General features: G+C 43.8%; 1 protein-coding gene across 3 annotated transcripts in view; it reads right to left on the bottom strand.

Moving 5' to 3' along the window:
* SORCS1 (sortilin related VPS10 domain containing receptor 1) overlaps positions 1–26,631 on the bottom strand; it is a 702,133-nt gene that overhangs the window by 132,062 nt on the left and 543,440 nt on the right. For all 3 annotated transcript variants that reach the window (XM_077258071.1, XM_077258072.1, XM_077258073.1), the window contains exons 12-15: positions 19,793–19,869; positions 17,273–17,364; positions 10,003–10,110; positions 5,898–6,015 (exon numbers count right to left, since the gene is read on the bottom strand). In XM_077258071.1, coding sequence (XP_077114186.1) covers positions 5,898–6,015; positions 10,003–10,110; positions 17,273–17,364; positions 19,793–19,869 — 395 coding nt within the window. The remainder of the gene's footprint in view (positions 1–5,897; positions 6,016–10,002; positions 10,111–17,272; positions 17,365–19,792; positions 19,870–26,631) is intronic.

Raw genomic sequence — 26,631 nt, 5'->3', positions numbered from 1 at the left:
ACTCAACATGAACACTACGGTAAATAAAAGTAAACGTGACCTTGGTCATTACTAGGGATGAGCGAACCCGTGAATTATTATTATTATACATCTTTATAGCACCATTTACATGTGAATACAGGGCAAATATAGACAAATACATTAAACATGAGCAAAAAACAAGGCACACAGGTACATATGGAGGGAGGACCCTGCCCGCGAGGGCTCACACTCTGCAGGGGATGGGGAGGATACACTAGGAGAGGGTAGAGCTGGTTGTGCAGCGGTTCAGTAGGTTGAGGATCACTGCAGGTTGTAGGCTTGTCAGAAGAGGTAGGACTTCAGGTTCTTTTTGAAGGTTTCTATGGTAGGCGAGAGTCTGATGTGTTGTGGTAGAGAGTTCCAGAGTATGGGGGAAGCACGGGAGAAGTCTTGGATGCAGTTGTGGGAGGAAGAGATGAGAGGGGAGTAGAGAAGGAGGTCTTGAGAGGATCGAAGGTTGCGTGTAGGTACCAGGAGACCATGTCACAGATGTATGGAGGAGATAGGTTGTGGATGGCTTTGTAGGTCATTGTGAGGGTTTTGAACTGGAGTCTCTGGGCGATAGGAAGCCAGTGAAGGGCTTGGCATAGGGGAGAGGCCGGGGAATAACGGTGAGGCAGGTGGATTAGTCGGGCAGCAGAGTGTAGGATGGATTGGAGTGGTGCCAGAGTGCTAGAGGGGAATCCAGAGAGTAGGAGATTGCAGTAGTCAAGGCGGGAGATGATAAGGGCATGCACTAGTGTTTTTGTGGTGTCGCAGTCAAGGAATGCGCGGATCCGGGAAATATTTTTGAGTTTGAGACGGCAGGAAGAGGCAAGGGCTTGGATATGTGGCTTGAAAGAGAGAGCAGAGTCGAGGATCACCCCGAGGCACCGGGCGTGTGGGACTGGGGAAAGTGAGCAGCTATTGACATCGATGGATAAGTCTGGTTGAGGGGTAGAGTGAGATGGGGAAAGATGATGAATTCTGTTTTGTCCATGTTCAGTTGTAGAAAGCGAGCAGAAAAGAAGGCTGAAATAGTAGACAGACAGTGTGGGATTTTGGTAAGTAAGGAGGTGAGGTCAGACCGGGATAGGTAGATCTGCGTGTCATCGGTGTAGAGATGATACTGCATACCGTGGGATTCTATGAGCTGTCCGAAGGCCGAAGGTGTAGATGGAGAAGAGTAGCGGTCCTAGAACAGAGCCTTGAGGAACACCGACTGACAAGGGGCGAGGTGAAGAGGTGGTGTGGCGGAGGGAGACACTGAATGTCCGGACTGTCAGATATGATGAGATCCAGGATAGGGCCAAGTCAGTGATGCCAAGAGATGAGCCACTGATCAGCATGAGTGATGGATACAGGGCATAAAGAGTTACCACACTGAGCTGCTGTGCTAAATGCTGAGTCTTGGGCAGTGTAGTATTAGTATTAGTATATTTGTCAAGTACCACTTGAAGTTTACAAAGACCTAGATAGAAATCTAGCAAGTAAAGAGGTGAGCAACACTTGTCAATTGGTGTGCCACCCCAGATAATTATTGGGGGCTACATAGGAGCCTGTAACAAGCTCTTTTCTGCATAACTTTTATTAACTTCTTTTTAGGACAGAATCATCTTTTTTTATTATTACTATTTATTAATTATATTTTACTTATTTAATTTTTTTTAAAAACACTGGAATCAATCATCTTTTTTTCCGCTTTTGCTCTTCATTGTGTAAAAATGAATAATTTGCAGGCTTTACTCGATGAGTTAATATAATTTTGGAGATACAGAATATGTTTGTTTGCTTCCTACTTTTACATAATATTAATTCATTTATTGGGCTACACTACAAGAGCTATAACTTTTTTATGTTCCCGTCGATCTAGCTATATGAGGGTTTGATTTTTGCAGGATGCATCATATTTTTTTTATGGAATTATTTTTTGATTACATATAGATTATTGTGTAAATGTTATTTTATATCTGGGGAAAACAATGTAATTCAGATGTTTTTTTGCATTTTTATGTCATTGGCGATTCGGCTTTATTTTATTGGTCTTTTTTACTGATTGTTACAAATGCAGCAGTTCTGTATCTGAGCATTTTTCTATGACTTTTACAAAATAAAAACACTTTTTGTGGATTTTTTTTCACAAATTAATTCATAAGGGGCTGATATGCCATGGATTTTTCTAATAATACATGTAATACACGTTATCTATTTTAATACAGTGGCGACATCGTGGGTATCGCAGCATGAGCTGATGGACTGTGGATTTGATATCCGCAACATGTCAATTTACGTTACGGATTTCCATTGCAAATTTTACCCTTTACAATATAAAAAGTACAAGCTGCAATGAATCCACAGACTTTAGTGAAGTAACTCCTCAGCAGACAAGTATCGTGTGCACATTCTTGACTTGTTTTTTTTTTGTTTGTTTGTTTTTAATGTTATCAAATTCTAAGTTTTGTCAAACTTTATTTCTTAATTTCACATTGTAACTATGTGATTGTTTCCATTGATTTTCAGTAAATTAGAATACTTTATAACACCAGCTTGAAAAATAATTTTAACATCAGAAATGTTCCCTACTGAAATGTATGGTCAGTAAATGCTCTCAATACTTGGTCGGAGCTCATTTTGCATCAATTACTGCATCAATGCCGCGTGGCATGGAGGCGATCAGCCAGTGGCGCTGCTGAGGGGTTATGGAAGCCCAGGTTGCTTTGATAGCAGCCTTCAGCTCGTCTGCATTGTTGGGTCTGGTGTCTCTCATCTTCCTCTTGACAATACTCCATAGATTCTCTATAGGGTTAAGGTCAGGCGAGGTTGCGGCCAATCAAGCACAGTGATACTGTTGTTTGTACACCAGGTATTGGTACTTTTGGCAGTGTGGACAGGGGCCAAGTCCTGCTGGAGAATGACATTTCCATCTGCATAAACCTCGTCGGCAGAGGGAAGCATGAAGTGCTCTAAAATCTCTTGGTAGACGGCTGCGCTGACTTTGGTCTTGATAAAACACAGTGGACCTACACCAGCAGATGACATGGCTCCCCAAACCATCACTGATGGTGGAGACTTCACACTAGACCTCCAGCAGCTTGGATTGTGGCCTCTCCACTTCCTCCAGACTCTGGGACCTTGATTTCCAAATGAAATGCAAAATTTACCTTCATCTGAACACAACACCTTGGACCACTGACAACAGTCCAGTTCTTCTTCTCCTTGGCCCAGGTAAGAGGCTTCTGGTGTTGTTTATTGGTCATGAGCGGCTGACACAAGGAATGTGACACTTGTAGCCCATGTCCTGGAGACGTCTGTGTGTGGTGAAGCAATGACTCCAGCAGCAGTCCTCTCCGTGTGAATCTCCCCACATTACTGAATGGCCTTTTCTTAACAATCCTTTCCAGGCTGCGGTTATCCCGGTTGCTTGTGCACCTTTCTCTACCACACTTTTCCTTCCACTCAGCTTTCTGTTAATCTGCTTGGATACAGCACTCTGTGAACAGCCAACTTCTTTACCAATGACCTTTTGTGGCTTCCCCTCCTTGTGGAGTGTGTCAGTGACACCTTCTAGACATCTGTCAATTCAGCAGTCTTCCCCATGATTGTGGAGCTACTGAAACAGACTAAGGGACCTTTATAAATGCTTAGGAAGCCTTTACAGGTGTTTTTTGTTAATTATTCTAATTTACTGAGATAATGACTTTCGGGTTTTCATTGGCTGTAAGCCAGAATCATCAACATTAACAGAAATATAGACTTGAAATAGATCATACCAATGTTCACCATCCAACCTGACGGAACTGGAGAGGATCTGCGAGGAAGATTGGCCGAGGATCCCAAATCCAGGGGTGAAAAACTTGTTGCATCATTCCCAAGAAGACTCATGGCTGTACTAGCTCAAAAGCTGCTTCTACTCAATACTGAGCAAAGGGGCTGAAGACTTATGACCATGGGATATTTCAGTTTTTCTTTTCTAATAAATTTGCAAAAATTTCTAACTTTCTAAATTTTCCACTCAAGATGGGGTGCAGAGTAAACATTAATGAGAAAAAAAAATGAACTTTTTTGAATTTACCAAATGGCTGCAATGAAACCAAGAGTGAAAAATGTAAAGGGGTCTGAATCCTTTCCGTACCCACTGTATATACATCTGTATATACATATGTAATGGATGGAAGACAAATGGCAACCATACGAGGTATCTGAAGAGAGTGACCATAAACTTTCCAGCTGCAAAATGCATGGCCTACTGTATATTAACATATTGGCTGGGGTCATCATCCTGGAAAATCCCTTTAGGAGAACTGTTCTCCTAAGGATTCCTCCATAAACATGCATGCTCATCTCAGTCGAGCATGCATGTTTTCTCATTCACTGAGAGGTGAATCTATCTGGCTGTGAATGGCGTTTTTCTTATTTCTTTGTCATCCCACAGACCCATTACAAGGAATATCCCCATACCATGTGAATTGGGGAATAAACTGTCGGGATCAGAGTTTTCTCTGATCCTCACTTCACGGGGTGGCTGTCAATCACAGCTCATGATCACATTCCAGCAGGGATCACTTCTCCATTACCAGTTCAGTACACTAGCTGGTTTACTTTCCGCAGCCACAGTCCTATGGGATCTTTTGCTAACCCCCGTAACTACACCTGAAGGCCCTAATCGGAGTGGTTTAATCTTCTGCCTCCTCCGGGAGTCCTCCTGTAGGGTTAGTATTTCTCATCATGACACTATTGCTATATTCTCCTGGATTCCTCCTCTTCGGCGATGCGTCTACCTCCCCGGAGGATTGGTAGAGACTCCGGCACCATTAATGCAGGTAGTTAGTGGGTGAGGAGAGAGAATGGGGGATTATTAGACTATTACACTATTAGAATGATGAAGACTCAACTCATGGAGGCAGCGAGAGATGAAACTGTTTTAAGACACTAAAATTACAATTATTGTGCTTTCCAGACTATAAATCATAGTTTTGGGGGAAAAATATCATCAAAATTAATAATTTACAGTCACATTGTCTGTTCTTCCTTCCTGGCACTGATCCGAATGATCACTGAAGGGCAGGAGAGGAAGCTGAAGATGAAGTGCACATTGCATTGGACTTTAAGAAGCCCCCCAGGTATAAACCGTGCATTTACTCTGGACCACCAGGGATTACTACACAAATAATAACTTCTTAACACACCCAATCTTAAAAAAATTCCTTAAAATATCCAAAATCATTATCAATAAGCCTCTTTAACACGTACCCACCAGGGAAGATTATAGACGCCTTCCAAACTTCACCCTAGACCACCAGATATAATACTCTACTGTTATGTTAGACCATTCAGAAATAAACATTGACTTTCATCTCCTCAACAGGACCAACATGTCTTAACTCTATCTTCTACCAAGGACCACTAGAGAAAACTTATATATACACTCTTCCACCAAAGACCACCATGAAGCTAAACTCTACCACAAATGGTACCAAATATAGCGATATTTAGGACACTTGTCTCAATAGAAAAAACACTGGAGTAATAAGATGGTTGATTGCTCCTGGTCCTATTCCCAGCCCCCTTGACAAACCCCGAGGAATGATGGAAAAATGTAATGTCATATGGCAGCTCTTAGATGAATGGTCACCGTGTAATGCAAAGTTGTCTCGAGGCCCCCATAACTGGTCCTTTCTGCAGAAGCTTCTCAGTTTGGCTCAAAATTAGGGGTCCTGGGCAGAGAATCCTCTAGGACCATGAACTGGGGTTGTCCTTATCAGGCAACACCTTTAACTCCTCCAAGTTTAGACAGAGGATCGTTTGGCCCCACTCAGGCACCGGGGCCCAGTGTGACCGCTACCTCCACACCCCCTAAGGCTACACCCATATATCCGGTCCATAAGGATTTTCCATACCTGACTGTGGAGTTGCCAGGGAAGATAATCTTCAGGGTTACAACGTCTGTCGAATATTGACTTGTAGTCCACTTTTACAAGCTGCCACTCCGACCTGTGACCAAAATGCCCAAAGACTCTGCGGAAAAGGAAAATAAAAGTATACAATATGTAATGTAAAGCTGGAGAAATATTTACAGAGGAGACAATAAGTTCTTTCTCCTTGTGACACATTCATTTATCCTACTAAAATAGGATGATGGGTGATGTAAGGAACGAGTGACAGGAACAGAAATACTGGAGCTAAAAAGAGGAAAGAGCGAAAACACATCAAGTGTAAAGCACAAAAAACATATCTAAACTTAAAGGGAAACTCTCACTAGGACAAACCTATAGATATTGACATGATCAAATCTTCCTAAAGGGCAGCTACATATGCACTTCTATTTTTTAAACCATTGGTAGTGGCTTTTTTGTTCTTGTTTGAAAATTATCTACAAACTCAATTCCCAAAACGTAGGGCCGTTGTGTAAAGAAAGGAAGAATGCAATAATCAGGAAAACTTCTACATTTTACTCACACAGAACATAGGACAGAGAGCAAAAGTTGAACGTTGGACATTTTTCCATTTCATTTAAAAATATTAAATTGTTTAGAAATTGGCAGCAACAAATCTTAAAAAATTTGTGCCCGAGTACACCTGTAACGCTGATGCCGGCGTCCCTGCATGTTCCCTCTACCTTCTTCCAGCAGGGACGTCGACATACCCCCTGCCACGGCTGTGTCTCTTTGTTCTGTTGCAGTTTTCAGCTCTTGCACAAGTCCCTGGCGGAATTTAAGGAAAGCTTCCCTGGAGGGAGGTGCCTTTACAACTCCATCTTTAGTGTTAGTTAAAGTTGGTCCTTCCTAGTTAGTTATCAGGTCCCTAAACCTATTCCTGATGATCCTGTTCCTGAACCTATTCTGTTAGAAGCTGAACCTGTTGCTGAACTCGCCTAGTCTGAACCCAAACCTGTTTCTGATATTCATGTTACCGAAACCTGAAACCGCTTCGGCGTTACCTGAGCTTGAAACCACTTTGGTTATAGTCTGAGCCTGAAGCCGCTCCGGCGGTGTCTATGCCTGAAGCCGCTCCGGCGATGTCTATGCCTGAAGCCACTCCGGCGGTGTCTATGCCTGAAGCCGCTCCGGCGATGTCTATGCCTGAAGCCGCTCCGGCGATGTCTGAGCCTGAAGCCGCTCCGGCGGTGTCTGAGCCTGAAGCCGCTCCGGCGATGTCTGAGCCTGAAGCCACTCCGGCGGTGTCTGAGCCTGAAGCCGCTCCGGCGCTGTCTGAGCCTGAAGCCGCTCCGGCAGTGTCTGAGCCTGAACCAGTGACCATCCTTTCAAGTGTTCCAGGATTCGCACTGTATGAACCTGCATTAATATCCATTCCTACATTGTTCTCCAAGTCTGTGTCTGCAATACTGACTGTCAGCTGCCGAAGTACTGAAGACTACCATTGTAGTGGTACCTGGCAGCTCAAGCTCGACTCCACCATCAAGAGCTCTAGCGGAAACCAGGTGGCCACTTAGCCATTCTCCTCCACGGGTAAGCCCACTGCAGATAGCTACTTCATCACCTGAACTTTTTTTCTGTGCTACTGTGATGGATGCAGGCTGTGGTTTACCATTGTCTTGCTGAAATATTTACAGCCTTCCCTAAAATAGACTTTGTCTGCATGGAGCAGATGTTGTTGTAACACCTCTATATAATGAGCTGCATTGATGGCGACTTTCATGTGTCATCTGCCCCCATACATCAGAGATGCAGAACTGTGCGCTGGTAACAAGCTGGATGGTCCCTCTCCTTGATAACAAGTGGGATGGTCCCTTTGTTCTTGAGTCTACAGGACACAGCATCCATGGTTTCCATTAAAAAAAAATCACATTTTCGATCATCCGACCACAGGACAGTTCTCCATTTTGCTCCCTTCCATTTGCAGTGATCTTTGGCCCAGAGAAAACAGCAGCATTTCTGGATTGTGTTGATATTTGGCTTCTTCTTTACATGATAGATTTGTCACTTACATTTGTGAATTGCATGGAGACCTGTGATCACAGATGATTTTTACCATCTTTACGTCTTTACATCTGAGACTCTGCCTCTCTCTCACACATTCTTTTTTATTTAGTCATGTGACTTAGCTGAAAACCGATCCTCCAGCTCTTTTTAATTAATAACACTTACATGTCCATCCTCATCTTGATAGCAAATGTTTTGACAGGAGCTGATGACAAAAGTTTTTTTAAATTTAAATTTAATTTTAAATTAAAAGTTAATTTTTAACAAATTAAAAAAGGCCAAAATTCAACTTCTGATCTGTTCAGTATTACGCTGTGAATAAAATATGGCGATAAGACCATTGTATTCTAGTTTTCTTTATATTTTACACAGATGGGCCAACTTTTTTGGACTTGGGGTTGTCTATTCCTATGTGAAATGAGTCTGTGATCAAGTTAAATTGTTTCCCCCATGAAAAAAGGCATTTTCAGGGGTGGTGAAATTACTGGATTTCCTTTTAAAGGAACTCATAGTCCACTCTGTTATTATGCTACTTAAAACTTTATAGGAGAATCTGGGAGCATAAACTTATGACAACCTTTGACACTCTCAGTGCAGGAATGAATGTGTCTCATGGATTTATGTCTTTTTACATCAATTAAGGAATTTGCACTTTAGATCTTGTGGGGGCATCACAACACAGAACCAGACCCCAATCAGAGGACAATAAAACATTCACTCCTTATCTACGAACTGTTCCAATATTTATGGACACAACTGTTTATCACTCTCCCATAGTGACAGTTATGTGCTGTGTTGTGTATACATATGTGATTATTCAGAATTTGCTTTAGTCTATGCCTGATGAAGAGGCCTGAGTAGTCTCGAAAGCTTGCAATTTGTTACCATCTTTTCAGTTAGCCATTAAAAGGTATCAACCACTGAGGACTCACAATTCCAAATATTTTTCTTGTAATTTATAGTAATACATATTGTGTAGCTCAGGAAAGATCCACCCTTATCAAAGGCACTAACATAGTATAGACATTATTAGATTCTTGGAATTTCTTAGTATGAACCTAATAACACCTGGAAATGAGAAGAGAGCAGCATACAGAGCCTGATGTGTGAATGTATTATTAGTGTATGTATTACTATCCGGACTTATCTAAATCTCCAGCACTTCACCAGACCAGTATTAGCATCTAACGATAGTGAGGTGACTCTGTGCATTCTGCCCCAGGATACACAGCAAAGTTGGCAAGTGGCCTACAGAAAGCAGGAAGCAGTCTAGTGTGTGTCCTCTAGTAGACAGTATGAAAACTACATTATGTATTGATTTTTATGTGGAAACAAGTATAAATAGAATGAAAAATAAAAATCTTTATAAACATTAAAAGAATATATAATTTTCTAATTGTTATGGTGGTTGTAACCTCGATCAAATAAGGGGCCCAATTTTTATTTATTTTTTCAAATATAGAATAAATAAAAATTGGGCCCCTTTTTGGATCCAGGTTACAGCCACCATAACAATCAGAAAATTATATATTCTTTTAAAGATTTTTATTTTTCATTTTATTTATGCGGAACTTGTTTCCATATAACAATCAATAGATAATGCAGTTTTCATACTGGCCACTAGAGGACACACACTAGACTGCTTCCTGCTTTCTGTAGGTCACTTGCCAACTTTGCTGTGCATCCTGGGGCAGAATGCACAGAGTCACCTCACTATTGTTAGATGCTAATGACTGGTCTGGTGAAATGCTGGAGATTTAGATAAGTCCGGATAGTAATACATACACTTATAATACATTCACACATCAGGCTCTGCATGCTGCTCTCTTCTCATTTCCAGGTGTTTGGAGGGCACTGTGTTCCGTTTATTACTAGAGACTGCAATAGTTTATGGACACTTTACTGCCCATTAAATCACTGCAGCTGCCGTGAAACTCGCAGTCTGTGCAGATAATACAGAAAGGATCTTTGTGCACTCAACATGGAGATTAAAAAAAAACAAAAAACAGTGATACCATGAAAATAGAATAAAAAAAAAATCTACTTGAAATTCTAAACATACGTCATAATTAATGTCTCTTCTCCCGGTTCTCCCAGAACACCGTCCACAAACAGAGGATTGGATGTGAAGGTATATTTACTCCAGGATCTACCTTCATCAAAACTTAGCCTGAAATAGGAAACAAGCAAAACAAAGAATCTAAAATATCGGTTTAAGGTTTAAAAGGAAACATGGCGTTACGTCATCAAAATAGATATTTCTGTATAAGCGCTAAACCCGAAAGTGGTAAAAAAAAACTTGGTGATGTGATGTCCAATGTTTTTGCATTTTGAAAAGTATTGTTCAACTTTCAGGACAGAGTATAAGTAATATGAAGGATGTAATATATCAATATGTAACATAATAACCAGATGTAAAGTATATACAGTGGCATGTAAAAGTGTGGGGACCTCTGGTCAAAATTACTGTTATTATGAACACTTAAGGAAGTTACAAATTGCAGAATTTATTTGCATTTTAAGAAATTATATATACACTGCTCAAACAAATAAAGGGAACACTAAAATACCACATCCTAGGTATCTCTGAATGAAATATTCCAGTTGCAAATTTTTTTTCATTGCATAGTGGAATGTGATCAGAACAATAAAACATAACAATTTTCAATGAAAATCAAAATGAATATCCCATGGAGGTCTGGATTTGGAATGATACTCAAAATCAAAGTGGAAAATCAAATTACAGGCTGATCCAACTTCAGTGGAAATGCCTCTTGACAAGGAAAAGATTCTCAGTAGTGTGTGTGACATTCACATGCCTGTATGACCTCCCTACAATGCCTGGGCATGCTTCTGATGAGGCGGCGGATGGTCTCCTGAGGGATCTCCTCCCAGACCTGGACTAAAGCATCCGCCAACGGGCGGCCAGTCCATAGCTTCAATGTCTTCATCCTGCAGGAACTGCTGACATTCTCCAGCAACATGAGGTCTGGCATTGTCCTGCATTAGGAGGAACCCAGGGCCAACCGCACCAGCATATGGTCTCACAAGGGGTCTGAGGATCTCATCTCGGTACCTAATGGCAGTCAGGCTACCTCTGGCGAGCACATGGAGGGCTGTGCGGCCCTCCAAAGAAATGCCTCCCCACACCATTACTGACCCACTGCCAAACCGGTCATGCTGAAGGATGTTGCAGGCAGCAGATCGCTCTCCACGGAGTCTCCAGACTCTGTCACGTCTGTCACATGTGCTCAGTGTGAACCTGCTTTCATCTGTGAAGAGCACAGGGTGCCAGTGGCGAATCTGCCAATCCTGGTGTTCTGTGGCAAATGCCAAGCATCCTGCACGGTGTTGGGCTGTGAGCACAACCCCCATCTGTGGACGTCGGGCACTCAGACCATCCTCATGGAGTCAGTTTCTAACCATTTGTGCAGACACATGCACATTTGTGGCCTGCTGGAGGTCATTTTGCAGGGCTCTGGCAGTGCTCCTCCTGTTCCTCCTTGCACTAAGGCTGAGGTAGCGGTCCTGCTGCTGGGTTGTTGCCCTCCTACGGCCCCCTCCACGTCTCCTGGTGTACTGGCCTGTCTCCTGGTAGCGCCTCCAGCCTCTGGACACTACACTGACAGACACAGCAAACCTTCTTGCCACAGCTCGCATTGATGTGCCATCCTGGATGAGCTGCACTACCTGAGCCACTTGTGTGGGTTGTAGAGTCCGTCTCATACTACCATGACTGTGAAAGCACAACCAACATTCAAAGGTGACCAAAACATCAGCCAGAAAGCATTGGTACTGAGATGTGGTCTGTGGTCCCCACCTGCAGAACCACTCCTTTATTGAGGGGGTCTTGATAATTGCCAATAATTTCCATCTGTTTTCTATTCCATTTGCTCAACAGCATGTGAGATTGATTGTCAGTCAGTGTTGCTTCCTAAGTGGACAGTTTGATTTCACAGAAGTTTGATTTACTTGGAGTTATATTCTGTTCTTTAAGTGTTCCCTTTATTTTTTTGAGCACTGTATATTTTCTTTTTTTAAAAGGAACAAGCCTCCTGTTTTCCTCCCATTGCACCCAAATTGAGTAAACCCCCTACAATATACAGCTCTGGCACAAAATAAGAGACCACTGCAAAATGTCCAGTTTGTCTGATTGTTCTCTTTATAGTAAAATGTAAATTGTTCTTTAGTTCTATAAACTTCTGACAACATGTCTCTGGATTTCCAAGCAATATAATTAGTTTTTTTGTATGACAAAGAAAAATGGTCAAAATAAAACAAAACAAAACAGTGCTTTCTGATCTCAAATAATGCAAAGAAAACAAGTTCATAATCATTTAGAAACAATACTAATGTTGTAACTCAGGAAGAGTTCAGAAATCAATATTTTGTGGAATAACCATGATTTTTAATCACAGCTTTCATGCTTTCTTGGCATGCTTTCCACCAGTCTTTCACACCGCTCCTGGCGCAAAAATGTCAGCCGTTCCTCTTTGTTTGATGGCTTGTGACTATCCATCATCCTCTTGACTACATTCCGGAGGTTTTCAATGGGGTTCAGGTCTGGAGATTGGGCTGCCCATGACAGGGTTTGGATGTGGTGGTGTCTTAATTTTTTGCCAGAGCTGTATATATATATTATACGGGTTTTACTCACTTTGGAAAACGGGAGGCTTGTTTCTTTAAAAGTTCATGTGGGTTTATTACTTCATAAACCCAGTAGCAAAACAGAAAATAAACAGCCAGACAAACAAAATACATTTGTCCATAGCAGGGCTCTGTTCCGCCTGGCCTGTGGGCACACAGGCTTGGTTAGTGTCCAGTACTAGAAAAACTCACAGGAGGCCTTCTCCCTCCCAACACACAAACCATGTGCCAAACAACAGCCTCCATTACGTAGGCTGTTAACCACACCCAGAAGTGAGGTATGTCCCAGTCCCAGGTGCACCAAACGAACCTCTTAGTGTTTTCATGCACCAGAGAAAATACTCCGGGTTATATCACCGAGAGCAGCCTGTGACACATACCTCCCATCGCCTATGTGGCCTTCTTACAATATACTGTACATACTGTATATAAATATTTTTTATGTGCTCAGATAACTTTGACCAAGGTTTCAGACCTAAATTAGTCTGTTAGGGTTATGGCTTATTCACCATCATCATTAGGAAAGGCCAGGTGATGCAAATTTCCCAGATTTAGAAAAGCTCAGCCTCCTGTAAACTTGTGCAAAAAATGCAGCCATGGGTTCTTCTAAACAGCTGCCTAGCACTCTGAAAATTAAAACTACCTCTTGTGGCTGCCTGTTCCACTCATTCATCACCTTCATTGTCAAAAAGTTTTTTCTAAAATCTAAAATCCGGTTGGACATCTAGCACCAGTGGCCTACGGTTATCTACTATACATGCAGATGACGGTAACCGATGGTGGATCCATCATCATCTCTGACCGCCTCCAACCATGTGCCAGTTATAATACTGGTGACTACTTATCTGTCAGAAGGGCTTTTCGGCCGTATCGAGAACCGTAGTCTGGTCTTTATTACTTCTGCTGTAAACATGAGGCTTTCTCAGGTATTACGCTTCTGTAAGTCGCCCTACTTTAGGGCTTTATGGATCTTGGGTATGTTTCGTATTGTAGACTTTTCAATGGCTTGTTATGTTTTTGATGGTAATGACAGGCACCATTACAGTGTTGGTGCAAGGGCAATGACTTGTCTCCAAATTCCCCAGGTTTCAAAGCGATCCATTGATGCCGAACCAACAACTTTAAGGGCTTCAATCATCCACCTTCAGAGGGCTTGTTGAATCCAGGCTTTGAAAGTTCAGAGCTGTTTTGGGGGCATGAATGGACCTACACACTAGGTAGGTGGTTTTAATGTTATGGCTAACTAACATGTTGCAGTGCGGTGTGTCCCTCAGTGGAAAGCACTTGCGGCCCATGGATGTTGTGGAGGTAAAACACTCAGACACCTGTTTTTTACCTTAATACTTATGTCTACCTGCATGTTGCTTAATAAACAGAGCAGCTACTGAGTACTCAGGATGTAGATGTCCCTCCGTACATTATCTGACAACTCAAGACTAACCAGCCGTTAATCAGGATCAATTGACCAGGACACCAAAGTGATCTGACGACTTTATGGATGACAATCCCATCCTTGGGGTTTCCACTGATTCCTCAGCTCCACATGGAGAAGTTGCAGATGTATATCTGTTCAAATCTTGGACTGGGAAGCATCCACCTGACCCACTGCCCCAAGTGACCTTCTATAATCTCCATCTTCCCGTCTCTCCAGTTGTGTTTCTTCCTCCTTCCAATTTTCAGCAGTGGCTCCTCCACCAGTTCTCTAGCCATGTTAGCTCAGTAGGTTTGGTAACTGTGAAAGCCCACCAGCCACGAGACCCTCAGTATCTTTAAGTATTTATCTGCACCTTCTTGGAGGTCTTATGTCTACTCTGGCTCCTCAGCAATCCATGAAAATCTAGAATCTCTGCAACAGCTCTGCTTTCTTGCACCATTTTTCAGCATTTTTCTACAATCCCTCGATCTTTTTGCTCTTCCAATCCTTTGGGTCTTTACTCCACATCTTGAACAACGTTTCACTACAATCATGACCAAGTGTCACCTTCTTCCCCCAATGTGCTTCCCTCTGTCCTATTCTGCCTGCTCTATGACAAGTCTTCCCTACCTTCAAGCATCCTCTGCCTCCTCTACAATATTTGCAGTTTTTGTGACTCTTCCCTTGGAGGGCTGGATGCGGTTCCTGGTCCTCAGGTCAGGCCGACCATCTGGTTGTAACTGACGGTTGTTTCTTGGAGCTGCTGTTGGACACCCAGGACAGAATTGAGCCCCCATCTACTATCTACAGACTATGTACCACCTGGTGAAAATACCAGTGTAGGAGAATGGGGCGACCAAAGCGCTGGCATGTGGCACTCATTAGGAAGCCCCCTAGTCCACCCCAAACTCATGTTTTACAGGAGGACGAATACATTGTATCTCATCTGTTGCTAACCATGCCAGACTGGTATGTACACAACAGTCGCTAATACACATAATTGCTTTTTTTCAATGACTACATCAACCCAGTGGAAAAATGAGTGCACCCTCCCCTTAATCTCACCATGACTCTGTCCTCTTTTAGTAAGTGAGTCACATACTTTGTAAAGAAGTTTCTAGTTCCTCACTATTAAAGATGCTTCTTCCTACAAAAAGTTAGGAGCCTCCGAGAGAAATGATTGATGAAAGGCACGGAAGGATTTTATTGAAAAAGTTGACTGTTGACCTACTCTAAAAGTGACGGCTTCTTGAGTTTTGTGCCAACACGTTCAGAAAATTCTCCTGGTGTCAAATATGAAAAAAAAGCAAAAACTACATCAAGCGGCAAGTCCTCGCCTTATTATGTGCATATAATGGATGAGGTATTTGATTAGATTACGTGGTGCGTACAAGAACCCTGGAGGCTTCTCTCGTCTCCCTACGAGATCTGTATTGCTTTTCTTTTATGCCAGAAATAAAAAAAACTAATAAGGTTTCTTTCCAAACATAAGGTAGTCGAGGAACTCGGCACAAAGAGGAGCGGGCGGAAGAAGATGAGAGCTCCTACCAGAACTTTTCTGCATGGTTTGATTGACACTTTTGTGTTGAATGCTTAACCGAAAAGAAAGGAAACGGATGATGGAGTCTTAGGTCTCCTAACTAATTAAAAGTTTAACTTGCACCTGCCACCTGCAGACAATTGACATGTTGCACGGCGTTCTGCAGTGCGGACTTCTCCATTTCTACAGGTCACATCTGTTGACAAGAATTCAATAGCGCATGGCATAACTATGGGCGTCTGAGTTATGTGCCGGCAAAGGTCCCAACAAGTCACTCTGCCTTGGTCACAGTATTTAGAAACAGGACTATGCAAGAAAAATTAATCTTTGCCCTGGGCGAAGGAAAGACTAAGTATAACTTTGATTATAAAGGCCTCGGTTACCTTCCTCTTCAAGTTCCAATGTTGAGTCGTGGCCCCATCTTTTGGCCCTGTCCAATAGTCAATAAGATGCCGCTCCAGCTTCTACAAAGCCTCCTGTGCTCTGCCATAGCCCTCCTGGATCAGGCAGTGGCTCCACTCTTATTAGTACCATGTGTGAGCCACTTACCGGTGTTACAGGTAGGGGTCGCTGTATGTTCTCTCCAGGATGCGCACGGAGGTGTATTGAGGCCTTGGGGGTGCATTGTCACAGGTAGGGGTCGCTGTGTGTTCCCCCCCAGGATGTGCACAGAGGAGTATGGACACCATGAGAGTGCTTTGCAGACACAGGCGTAGCTGTGATGGCAATGCAGACTAAAAATAAGTGTTAGTTTTGGGCATGTTAGTGTCCAAGGCAGGGTTGGGAAAACCTGCTCTGGGGTTTTTGTATTTTGAAACAGACTGCAGGATGGTAGTCGTGCAGTCCGTTTGATGCCATGTGGTTGAAGGCCACAGATCCCAGTTAAAATTCTTGCAGTATAGGGTTTGGGTGTGTCAGGGTCAGAGTCAGTATCAGTCTGGTGTATGCTAGGGGGCAGAGCAGTTGGCTCTGCAGAACTCCTGTGTGAAGCAACACAGACAAGAGGAGCCAAGCAGCCAGGGGAGCTGAAACACTGGGCACCCACATCATGCACAGCGGATCAGCTGGCCACAGTAACTGGTCAGAGGAGGACTGGCATGTTTAGTGACTGTAAATCTATCAGTACAATGCTAAACAATCCTGATCTGTAGGTAAGTTTATAATTTGCAGATTTTGCACATTGTTTTTCATATTTTGTTTTAGTCAAATGTTAAGTACAAACAGTGAATCTTAAAGCAGTGATTAATGCAGTTCTGGAAACGATCAGTTATTGTGCAAGGTATCGAGCTGGGATCAAGAAAAGTCAGGCAAAGTATTTGGAAAGGTGCAGAATTTAAAATATTAAAATGATGGTTTATTTCCTTTATGTAGAACAGAAGAGATGAATCTCATTATGACATGAGCGCAAAACTTCCACCAGTTCAGTATTGTATATGACGATCCTGCAAATGGAACTTCTGCAAACGTTTATGAAAATGAGTATATTGCATTGTGGTAACTCGATAACCCTCTAAACGGAATATTGCTCAGCAAAACTCTGAGGGGTATTGCAAATAGTGGTATTGGGGATGCAGCTTTGGAAGTGATCGGAGCCACAATGTAACTGAATATCAATGCAAGATACATAACTTGCAGTATTTGTAACATAGGTCATGTTGTATGCACATAGGTGTCTGGCAGCGGAGTTACTCATCACTATTTTGACATTAGATTTCCCACATTTCTCCCTACCAGAGATGGCGGATGGGGAGAGAGGTGTGCTTCATGGCCACCAGAACTCCTCCTTGATCCAGGTACAAGACACTGTGCTCCTCTTCAAAGATCTAAATGATACAATAAGTTTCAAAAAGAGTAAACAGAGGAGATACATTGTAGCAGACAGCATCGATATCAAACAATTCATGTTCTCTGCAAAGTTCAAAGAGACGCAGCGCGAGGCTTCACCGTTCATGTGATCTGCAGACGCTCAGAAGACTATCAGGTGGAATCTGGGAGAAGCCGCAGGCAAAAAAGTGGAAAAATAAAAAACCATTTATGGCAAATCAGTGTACGATCCTCTGCTGAGGACCCTAAGTAATTGAGATGAAATATGGAAGAGTATTTATCTATCTATCTATCAATTATCTACCCATCTATCATTTATCTATTATCTATTTATCTATCTATCTACAGTTCTGCTCAAAAGTTTACATACCCCGGCAGAATTTTGGCTTTCTTGGCCTTTTTTCAGAGAATATGAATGATAACACCAAAACTTTTTCACCACTCATGGTCAGTGGTTGGGTGAAGCCATTTATTGTCAAACTACTGTGTTTTATCTTTTTAAATCATAATGACAACCCAAAACATCCAAATGACCCTGATCAAAAGTTCACATACCCCATTTCTTAATACCGTGTATTGCCCTCTCTAACATCAATGACAGCTTGAAGTCTTTTGTGGTAGTTATGGATGAGGTTCCTTATTTTCTCGGATGGTAAAGCTGCCCACTTTTCTTGGCAAAAAGCCTCCAGTTCCTGTAAATTCCTGGGCTGTCTAGCATGAACTGCGCGCTTGAAATCTCCCCAGAGGGGCTCAATGATATTGAGGTCAGGAGACTGTGATGGCCACTCCAGAACCTTCACTTTGTTCTGCTGTAGCCAATGACAGGTCGACTTGTCCTTGTGTTTTGGATCATTATCATTTTGGAACGTCCAAGTACGTCCCATGCGCAGCTTCTGGGCTGATGAGTGTAAATTTGCCTCCAGTATTTGCTGATAATGTGCTGCATTCATCATTCCTTCAACTTTGACCAAGTTTCCTGTGCCTTGTAGCTCACACATCCCTAAAACATCAGTGATCCACCTCTGTGCTTTACAGTAGGAATGGTGTTCCTTTTATCATAGGCCTTGTTGACCTCTCTCCAAATGTAACATTTATGGTTGTGGCCAAAAAGTTCAATTTTGGTCTCATCAGTCTAAATTACCTTGTTCCAGAAGTTTTGAGGCTTGTCTCTGTGCTGTTTTGTGTAGTGTAGGCGAGATACTTTGTGGCATTTGTGCAGTAATGGCTTTCTTCTGGCGACTTGACCATGCAGCCCATTTTTCTTCAAGTGCCTCCTTAATGTGCATCTTGAAACAGCCACACCGTTAGTTATCAGAGAGTCCTGTATTTCAGCTGATGTTATTTGTGGGTTTTTCTTTGCATCCCGGACAATTTTCCTGGCAGTTGTGGACGACACAACTTTTTGTTAGTCTACCTGACCGTGGTTTTGTTTTTACAGAGCCCCTGATTTTCCATTTGTTAATCACAGTGTGAACACTGCTGACTGGCATTATCAATTCCTTGGATATCTTTTTGTATCCCTTTCCTGTTTTATACATTTCAACTACCTTTTCCCGTAGATCCGCTGACAATTGTTTTGCTTTCTCCATGACTCACAATCCAGAAACAATAGTGGCTGGATGAAAGATGCAAGAGTCTGTCTGGATCCCAGAAACTCACTCAGCTTTTATGCACACACTGATTACAAGCAGACAGGTCACCGGTGAGGACGTTACCTTTAGTAGCCATTCACACCCATTAGTGTCAACTTCTGTGCATGTTATCAGGCCAAAATCACCAGGGGATGTGAACTTTTGATCAGGGTCATTTGGATGTTTTGAGTTGTCATTATGATTTAAAAAGATAAAACACAGTAGTTTGACAATAAATGGCTTCACCCAACCACTAACCATAAGTGCAGGAAAAGTTTTGTTGTTATCATTCATATTCTCTGAAAAAAGGCCAAGAAAGCAAAAATTCTGCCGGGGTATGTAAACTTTTGAGCACAACTGTATCCATCTATTATCTATCTATCTATCTATCTATCTATCTATCTATCTATCTATCTATCTATCTATCTATCTATCTATCTATCTATCTATCTATCTATCTTCTATCTCCACCTTTCCTAGAATTTATTTGTGATTTCCCCACTAACAGTTTCGGATTGTCACATCTTTCTCCTCATTGTGTTGGGATTCTATATATTCGGTTATCTTATATTATGCACAGATGCCCCGCAGTGCCGCCCCGCTTCCCCTGGTATTCCCCGGCTGCACATCAGCTATGTCTTCATTAGGTTTAGTTTTCCGCCAGCCCGGCATTATTCTGCGGCTTCCGTCTGGAGCTGGTGACAGCCATCACTTGCCCTGCGGAGTTCTTGTCATTCACCGGGTCAGCACAGGAGAACTGTTTGTTACAGACAACATATGTCACAATTATATTTACCTGTCTCCACGTATTGCCGGCATCCGAGGAAATAAACATGCTGACATCACTCTCGGTTAACTCTGATCCAATGTTCCCTGGAGAGACAAGACATGAAGATTTTAGGAGAAGGAGCGGTGTGTGACAAAGAGAGGACCACAACATCAGATACAACTATATTATCCCATGGTAAATCTGAATATGTGGATAGGACGTATATGGATTATAGGTTAACTCTGAAAAAGTGCAAATACTGAGCCTCTCTGAAACAAACCGCAGATTATTTGTATAACTATTAATATCCACCACATATAAATTCAGAATACAGATCGAATCCCTGTAAAGGGAGCTCCCCCTAGTGGTGACTGCAGACAGGATCTTATCATGTGTCTCTGTATACAGGGAGCTCCCCCTAGTGGTGACTGCAGACAGGATCTTATCATGTATCTCTGTATACAGGGAGCTCCCCCTAGTGGTGACTGCAGACAGGATCTTATCATGTGTCTCTGTATACAGGGAGCTCCCCCTAGTGGTGGCTGCAGACAGGATCTTATCATGTATCTCTGTATACAGGGAGCTCCCCCTAGTGGTGGCTGCAGACAGAATATTATCATGTATCTCTGTATACAGGGAGCTCCCCCTAGTGGTGGCTGCAGACAGGATCTTATCATGTATCTCTGTATACAGGGAGCTCCCCCTAGTGGTGGCTGCAGACAGAATATTATCATGTATCTCTGTATACAGGGAGCTCCCCCTAGTGGTGGCTGCAGACAGGATCTTATCATGTATCTCTGTATACAGGGAGCTCCCCCTAGTGGTGGCTGCAGACAGAATATTATCATGTATCTCTGTATACAGGGAGCTCCCCCTAGTGGTGGCTGCAGACAGAATCTTATCATGTATCTCTGTATACAGGGAGCTCCCCCTAGTGGTGACTGCAGACAGGATCTTATCATGTATCTCTGTATACAGGGAGCTCCCCTAGTGGTGGCTGCAGACAGAATCTTATCATGTATCTCTGTATACAGGGAGCTCCCCCTAGTGGTGACTGCAGACAGAATCTTATCATGTATCTCTGTATACAGGGAGCTCCCCCTAGTGGTGACTGCAGACAGGATCTTATCATGTATCTCTGTATACAGGGAGCTCCCCTAGTGGTGGCTGCAGACAGAATCTTATCATGTATCTCTGTATACAGGGAGCTCCCCCTAGTGGTGGCTGCAGACAGAATCTTATCATGTATCTCTGTATACAGGGAGCTCCCCCTAGTGGTGACTGCAGACAGGATCTTATCATGTATCTCTGCATACAGGGAACTCCCCCTAGTGGTGGCTGCAGACAGGATCCCATCATGTATCTCTGTATACAGGGAGCTCCCCCTAGTGGTGACTGCAGACAGAATCTTATCATGTATCTCTGTATACAGGGAGCTCCCCCTAGTGGTGGCTGCAGGCAGGGTCTTATCATGTATCTCTGTATACAGGGAGCTCCCCCTAGTGGTGACTGCAGACAGAATCTTATCATGTATCTCTGTATACAGGGAGCTCCCCCTAGTGGTGGCTGCAGGCAGGGTCTTATCATGTATCTCTGTATACAGGGAGCTCCCCCTAGTGGTGACTGCAGACAGGATCTTATCATGTATCTCTGTATACAGGGAGCTCCCCCTATTGGTGGCTGCAGACAGGATCTTATCATGTATCTCTGTATACAGGGAGCTCCCCCTAGTGGTGACTGCAGACAGAATCTTATCATGTATCTCTGTATACAGGGAGCTCCCCCTAGTGGTGACTGCAGACAGAATCTTATCATGTATCTCTGTATACAGGGAGCTCCCGCTAGTTCAGACTGCAGATAGGATCTTATCATGTATCTTTGTATACAGGGAGCTCCCCCTAGTGGTGACTGCAGACAGGATCTTATCATGTATCTCTGTATACAGGGAGCTCCCCCTAGTGGTGACTGCAGACAGGATCTTATCATGTATCTCTGTATACAGGGAGCTCACCCTAGTGGTGACTGCAGACAGGATCTTATCATGTATCTCTGCATACAGGGAGCTCCCCCTAGTGGTGGCTGCAGACAGAATCTTATCATGTATCTCTGTATACAGGGAGCTCCCCCTAGTGGTGACTGCAGACAGGATCTTATCATGTATCTCTGCATACAGGGAACTCCCCCTAGTGGTGGCTGCAGACAGGATCCCATCATGTATCTCTGTATACAGGGAGCTCCCCCTAGTGGTGACTGCAGACAGAATCTTATCATGTATCTCTGTATACAGGGAGCTCCCCCTAGTGGTGGCTGCAGGCAGGGTCTTATCATGTATCTCTGTATACAGGGAGCTCCCCCTAGTGGTGACTGCAGACAGAATCTTATCATGTATCTCTGTATACAAGGAGCTCCCCCTAGTGGTGGCTGCAGGCAGGGTCTTATCATGTATCTCTGTATACAGGGAGCTCCCCCTAGTGGTGACTGCAGACAGGATCTTATCATGTATCTCTGTATACAGGGAGCTCCCCCTATTGGTGGCTGCAGACAGGATCTTATCATGTATCTCTGTATACAGGGAGCTCCCCCTAGTGGTGACTGCAGACAGGATCTTATCATGTATCTCTGTATACAGGGAGCTCCCCCTATTGGTGGCTGCAGACAGGATCTTATCATGTATCTCTGTGTACAGGGAGCTCCCCCTAGTGGTGGCTGCAGACAGAATCTTATCATGTATCTCTGTATACAGGGAGCTCCCCCTAGTGGTGGCTGCAGACAGAATCTTATCATGTATCTCTGTATACAGGGAGCACCCCCTAGTGGTGGCTGCAGACAGGATCTTATAATGTATCTCTGTATACAGGGAGCTCCCCCTAGTGGTGGCTGCAGACAGGATCTTATGTATCTCTGTATACAGGGAGCTCCCCTAGTGGTGTCTGCAGACAGGATCTTATCATGTATCTCTGTATACAGGGAGCACCCCCTAGTGGTGGCTGCAGACAGGATCTTATAATGTATCTCTGTATACAGGGAGCTCCCCCTAGTGGTGGCTGCAGACAGAATCTTATCATGTATCTCTATATACAGGGAGCTCCCCCTAGTGGTGGCTGCAGACAGGATCTTATGTATCTCTGTATACAGGGAGCTCCCCTAGTGGTGTCTGCAGATAGGATCTCATCATGTATCTCTGTATACAGGGAGCTCCCCCTAGTGGTGTCTGCAGAGAGGATCTTATCATGTATCGCTGTATACAGGGATCTCCCCTAGTGGTGGCTGCAGACAGGATCTTATCATGTATCTCTGTATACAGGGAGCTCAACCTAGTGGTGGCTGCAGACAGGATCTAATCATGTATCTATGTATACAGGGAGCTCCCCCTAGTGGTGACTGCAGACAGGATCTTATCATGTATCTCTGAATACAGGGAGCTCCCCCTAGTGGTGGCTGCAGACAGAATCTTATCATGTATCTCTGTATACAGGGAGCTCCCCCTAGTGGTGGCTGCAGACAGAATCTTATCATGTATCTCTGTATACAGGGTGCTCCCCCTAGTGGTGGCTGTAGACAGGATCTTATCATGTATCTCTGTATACAGGGAGCTCCCCCTAGTGGTGGCTGCAGACAGGATCTTATCATGTATCTCTGTATGCAGGGAACTCCCCCTAGTGGTGTCTGCAGAGAGAATCTTATCATGTATCGCTGAATACAGGGAGCTCCCTCTAGTGGTGACTGCAGACAGGATCTTATCATGTATCTCTGTATGCAGGGAGCTTCCCCTAGTGGTGACTGCAGACAGGATGTTATCATGTATCTCTGTATACAGGGAGCTCCCCCTAGTGGTGACTGCAGACAGGATCTTATCATGCATCTCTGTATACAGGGACCTCCCCCTAGTGGTGACTGCAGTCAGGATCTTATCATGTATCTCTGTATACAGGGAGCTCCTCCTAGTGGTGGCTGCAGACAGGATCTTATCATGTATCTTTGTATACAGGGAGCTCCCCTAGTGGTGGCTGCAGACAGGATCTTATCATGAATCTCTGTATACAGGGAGCTCCCCCTAGTGGTGGCTGCAGACAGAATTATATCATGTATCTCTGTATACAGGGAGCTCCCCCTAGTGGTGACTGCAGACAGAATCTTACCATGTATCTCTGTATACAGGGAGCTCCCCCTAGTAGTGGCTGCAGACAGAATCTTATCATGTATCTCTGTATACAGGGAGCTCCCCCTAGTGGTGGCTGCAAACAGAATCTTATCATGTATCTCTGTATACAGGGAGCTCCCCTAGTGGTGGCTGCAGACAGAATCTTATCATGTATCTCTGTATACAGGGAGCTCCCCCTAGTGGTGGCTGCAGACAGGATCTTATCATGTATCTCTGTATACAGGGAGCTCCCCCTATTGGTGGCTGCAGACAGGATCTTATCATGTATCTCTGTATACAGGGAGCTCCCCCTACTGGTGGCTGCAGACAGAATCTTATCATGTATCTCTGTATACAGGGAGCTCCCCCTAGTGGTGACTGCAGACAGGATCTTATCATGTATCTCTGTATACAGGGAGCTCCCCCTAGTGATAGCTGCAGACAGGATCTTATAATGTATCTCTGTATACAGGGAGCTCCCCCTAGTGATAGCTGCAGACAGGATCTTATCATGTATCTCTGTATACAGGGAGCTCCTCCTAGTGGTGACTGCAGACAGGATCTTTGTTATGGACCTGGTGGTTAGGTGCACCCGGAATGACCTGATAGTTATACATGGAATCGGGACTAGCTCTGGGGAAGTGGGAACTCTGCTGGCCGCAAACCCTACTCCTATCACACACACTAGAAATAGCCGTGGAGCGTGCCTGACTCTGCCTAGATGTCTCTTCACAGCCTAAGAGGTAACTACCCCTAAAGATAGGAAACAAAGCCTCACCTTGCCTCAGAGAAATTCCCCAAATGTAAAGGCAGCCCTCCACAAGTATTGACTGTGAGTTAAGAGGAATACACAAACACAGGAATGAAATAAGTTTCAGCAAAGGAGGCCAGTCTAACTAAACAGATTGAGGACAGAAAAGGAATCTTTGCGGTCAACACAAAAAACTACAAATAACCACACAGAGTGTGCAAAAAGACCCCCGCACCGACTCACGGTGCGGTGGTGCCACTTTGCACCCCCAGAGCTTCCAGCTAGCAAGACAATATCATGGTAACAAGCTGGATTAGAAATTTAGCAAGAAAACAATAAGAAACTAATAAACTAGCAGGAACTTAGCTTCTGCTGGAATAGACAGGTCCTCAGAAAGGTCCCAGAGAGATCTGAACCAATTCTAAGACATCGACAGCTGGCATACACTAACGATCTGAGTGGAGTTAAATAGAGCAGCCAGTCTAGCAACAAATGAGGAGCAGGTGAGGAAGGCACCTCAATGGCTGGTAGCTCCACTCACAGCCACCAGAGGGAGTTCACAGACAGAACTCGCCGAAGTACCATTCATGACCACAGGAGGGAGTTCGAGAACGGAACTCACAACAGATCTTATCATGTATCTCTGTATACAGGGAGCTCCCCCTAGTGGTGACTGCAGACAGGATCTTATCATGTATCTCTGTATACAGGGAGCTCCCCCTAGTGGTGGCTGCAGACAGGATCTTATCATGTATCTCTGTATACAGGGAGCTCTCCCTAGTGGTGGCTGCAGACAGGAGCTTATCATGTATCTCTGTATACAGGGAGCTCCCCCTAGTGGTGTCTGCAGACAGGATCTTATCATGTATCTCTGTATACAGGGAGCTCCTCCTACTGGTGGCTGCAGACAGAATCTTATCATGTATCTCTGTATACAGGGAGCTCCCCCTAGTGGTGACTGCAGACAGAATCTTATCATGTATCTCTGTGTACAGGGAGCTCCCCCTAGTGGTGGCTGCAGACAGGATCTTATGATGTATCTCTGTATACAGGGAGCTCCCCCTAGTGGTGGCTGCAGACAGGATCTTATCATGTTTCTCTGTATACAGGGAGCTCTCCCTAGTGGTGACTGCAGACAGGATCTTATCATGTATCTCTGTATACAGGGAGCTCCCCCTAGTGGTGTCTGCAGACAGGATCTTATCATGTATCTCTGTATACAGGGAGCTCCCCCTAGTGGTGGCTGCAGACAGGATCTTATCATGTATCTCTGTATACAGGGAGCTCCCCCTAGTGGTGGCTGCAGACAGAATCTTATCATGTATCTCTGTATACAGGGAGCTCCCCCTAGTGGTGGCTGCAGACAGGATCTTATCATGTATCTCTCTATACAGGGAGCTCCCCCTAGTGGTGGCCGTAGATAGTTGTTTTTTATGTGCTTCTATTTCTGTGTGAAAGGATGTAGGCATCATTAATGCTATCAGCACCCAGAATGATATAATAATGCATAATTTATTTTTGTATTTATTTTATTTATTTTACTCATTTATATAGCGCCATTAATTCCACAGCGCTTTACAGACATTATTGTGATCGTAATTAACATACTAGCACCCAAGACAAAGATTTATAATGGATATGAAGTATATGTGTGTATATTTCCCCCCTGTCCCGACTCCAGCGCTGGGCTCTGCTTCCTCCTTCCTTAGCACCAAGACTTCTCCACTGATGCTATTTCCCTCACCCTTTTTTGGCCAGGTCAGGTGAAGAAATGGAACATCAATATTCAGGACGTTTCTCATCCTTGCAGGTTGCTACATTCTATCGACACAAGGCTAACCGAGCTCTGCTTAATCACTAAGCTCTGCTATACATCCTCCAAATTGTGCTCCTAAAAATCCTGCTCGGCTCTGCTGTATTTAGGTGCCTGTCTCATAACTCGGCTCTGCTGTTCTATGACTTAGCGACTCCTCC

This window comes from Ranitomeya variabilis, chromosome 4 (assembly GCF_051348905.1).
Source record: "Ranitomeya variabilis isolate aRanVar5 chromosome 4, aRanVar5.hap1, whole genome shotgun sequence".
Lineage (NCBI taxonomy): Eukaryota > Metazoa > Chordata > Amphibia > Anura > Dendrobatidae > Ranitomeya > Ranitomeya variabilis.
The sequence above is the reverse complement of the archived record's forward strand: the minus strand, read 5'-3'. Positions and strand labels throughout refer to the sequence as shown.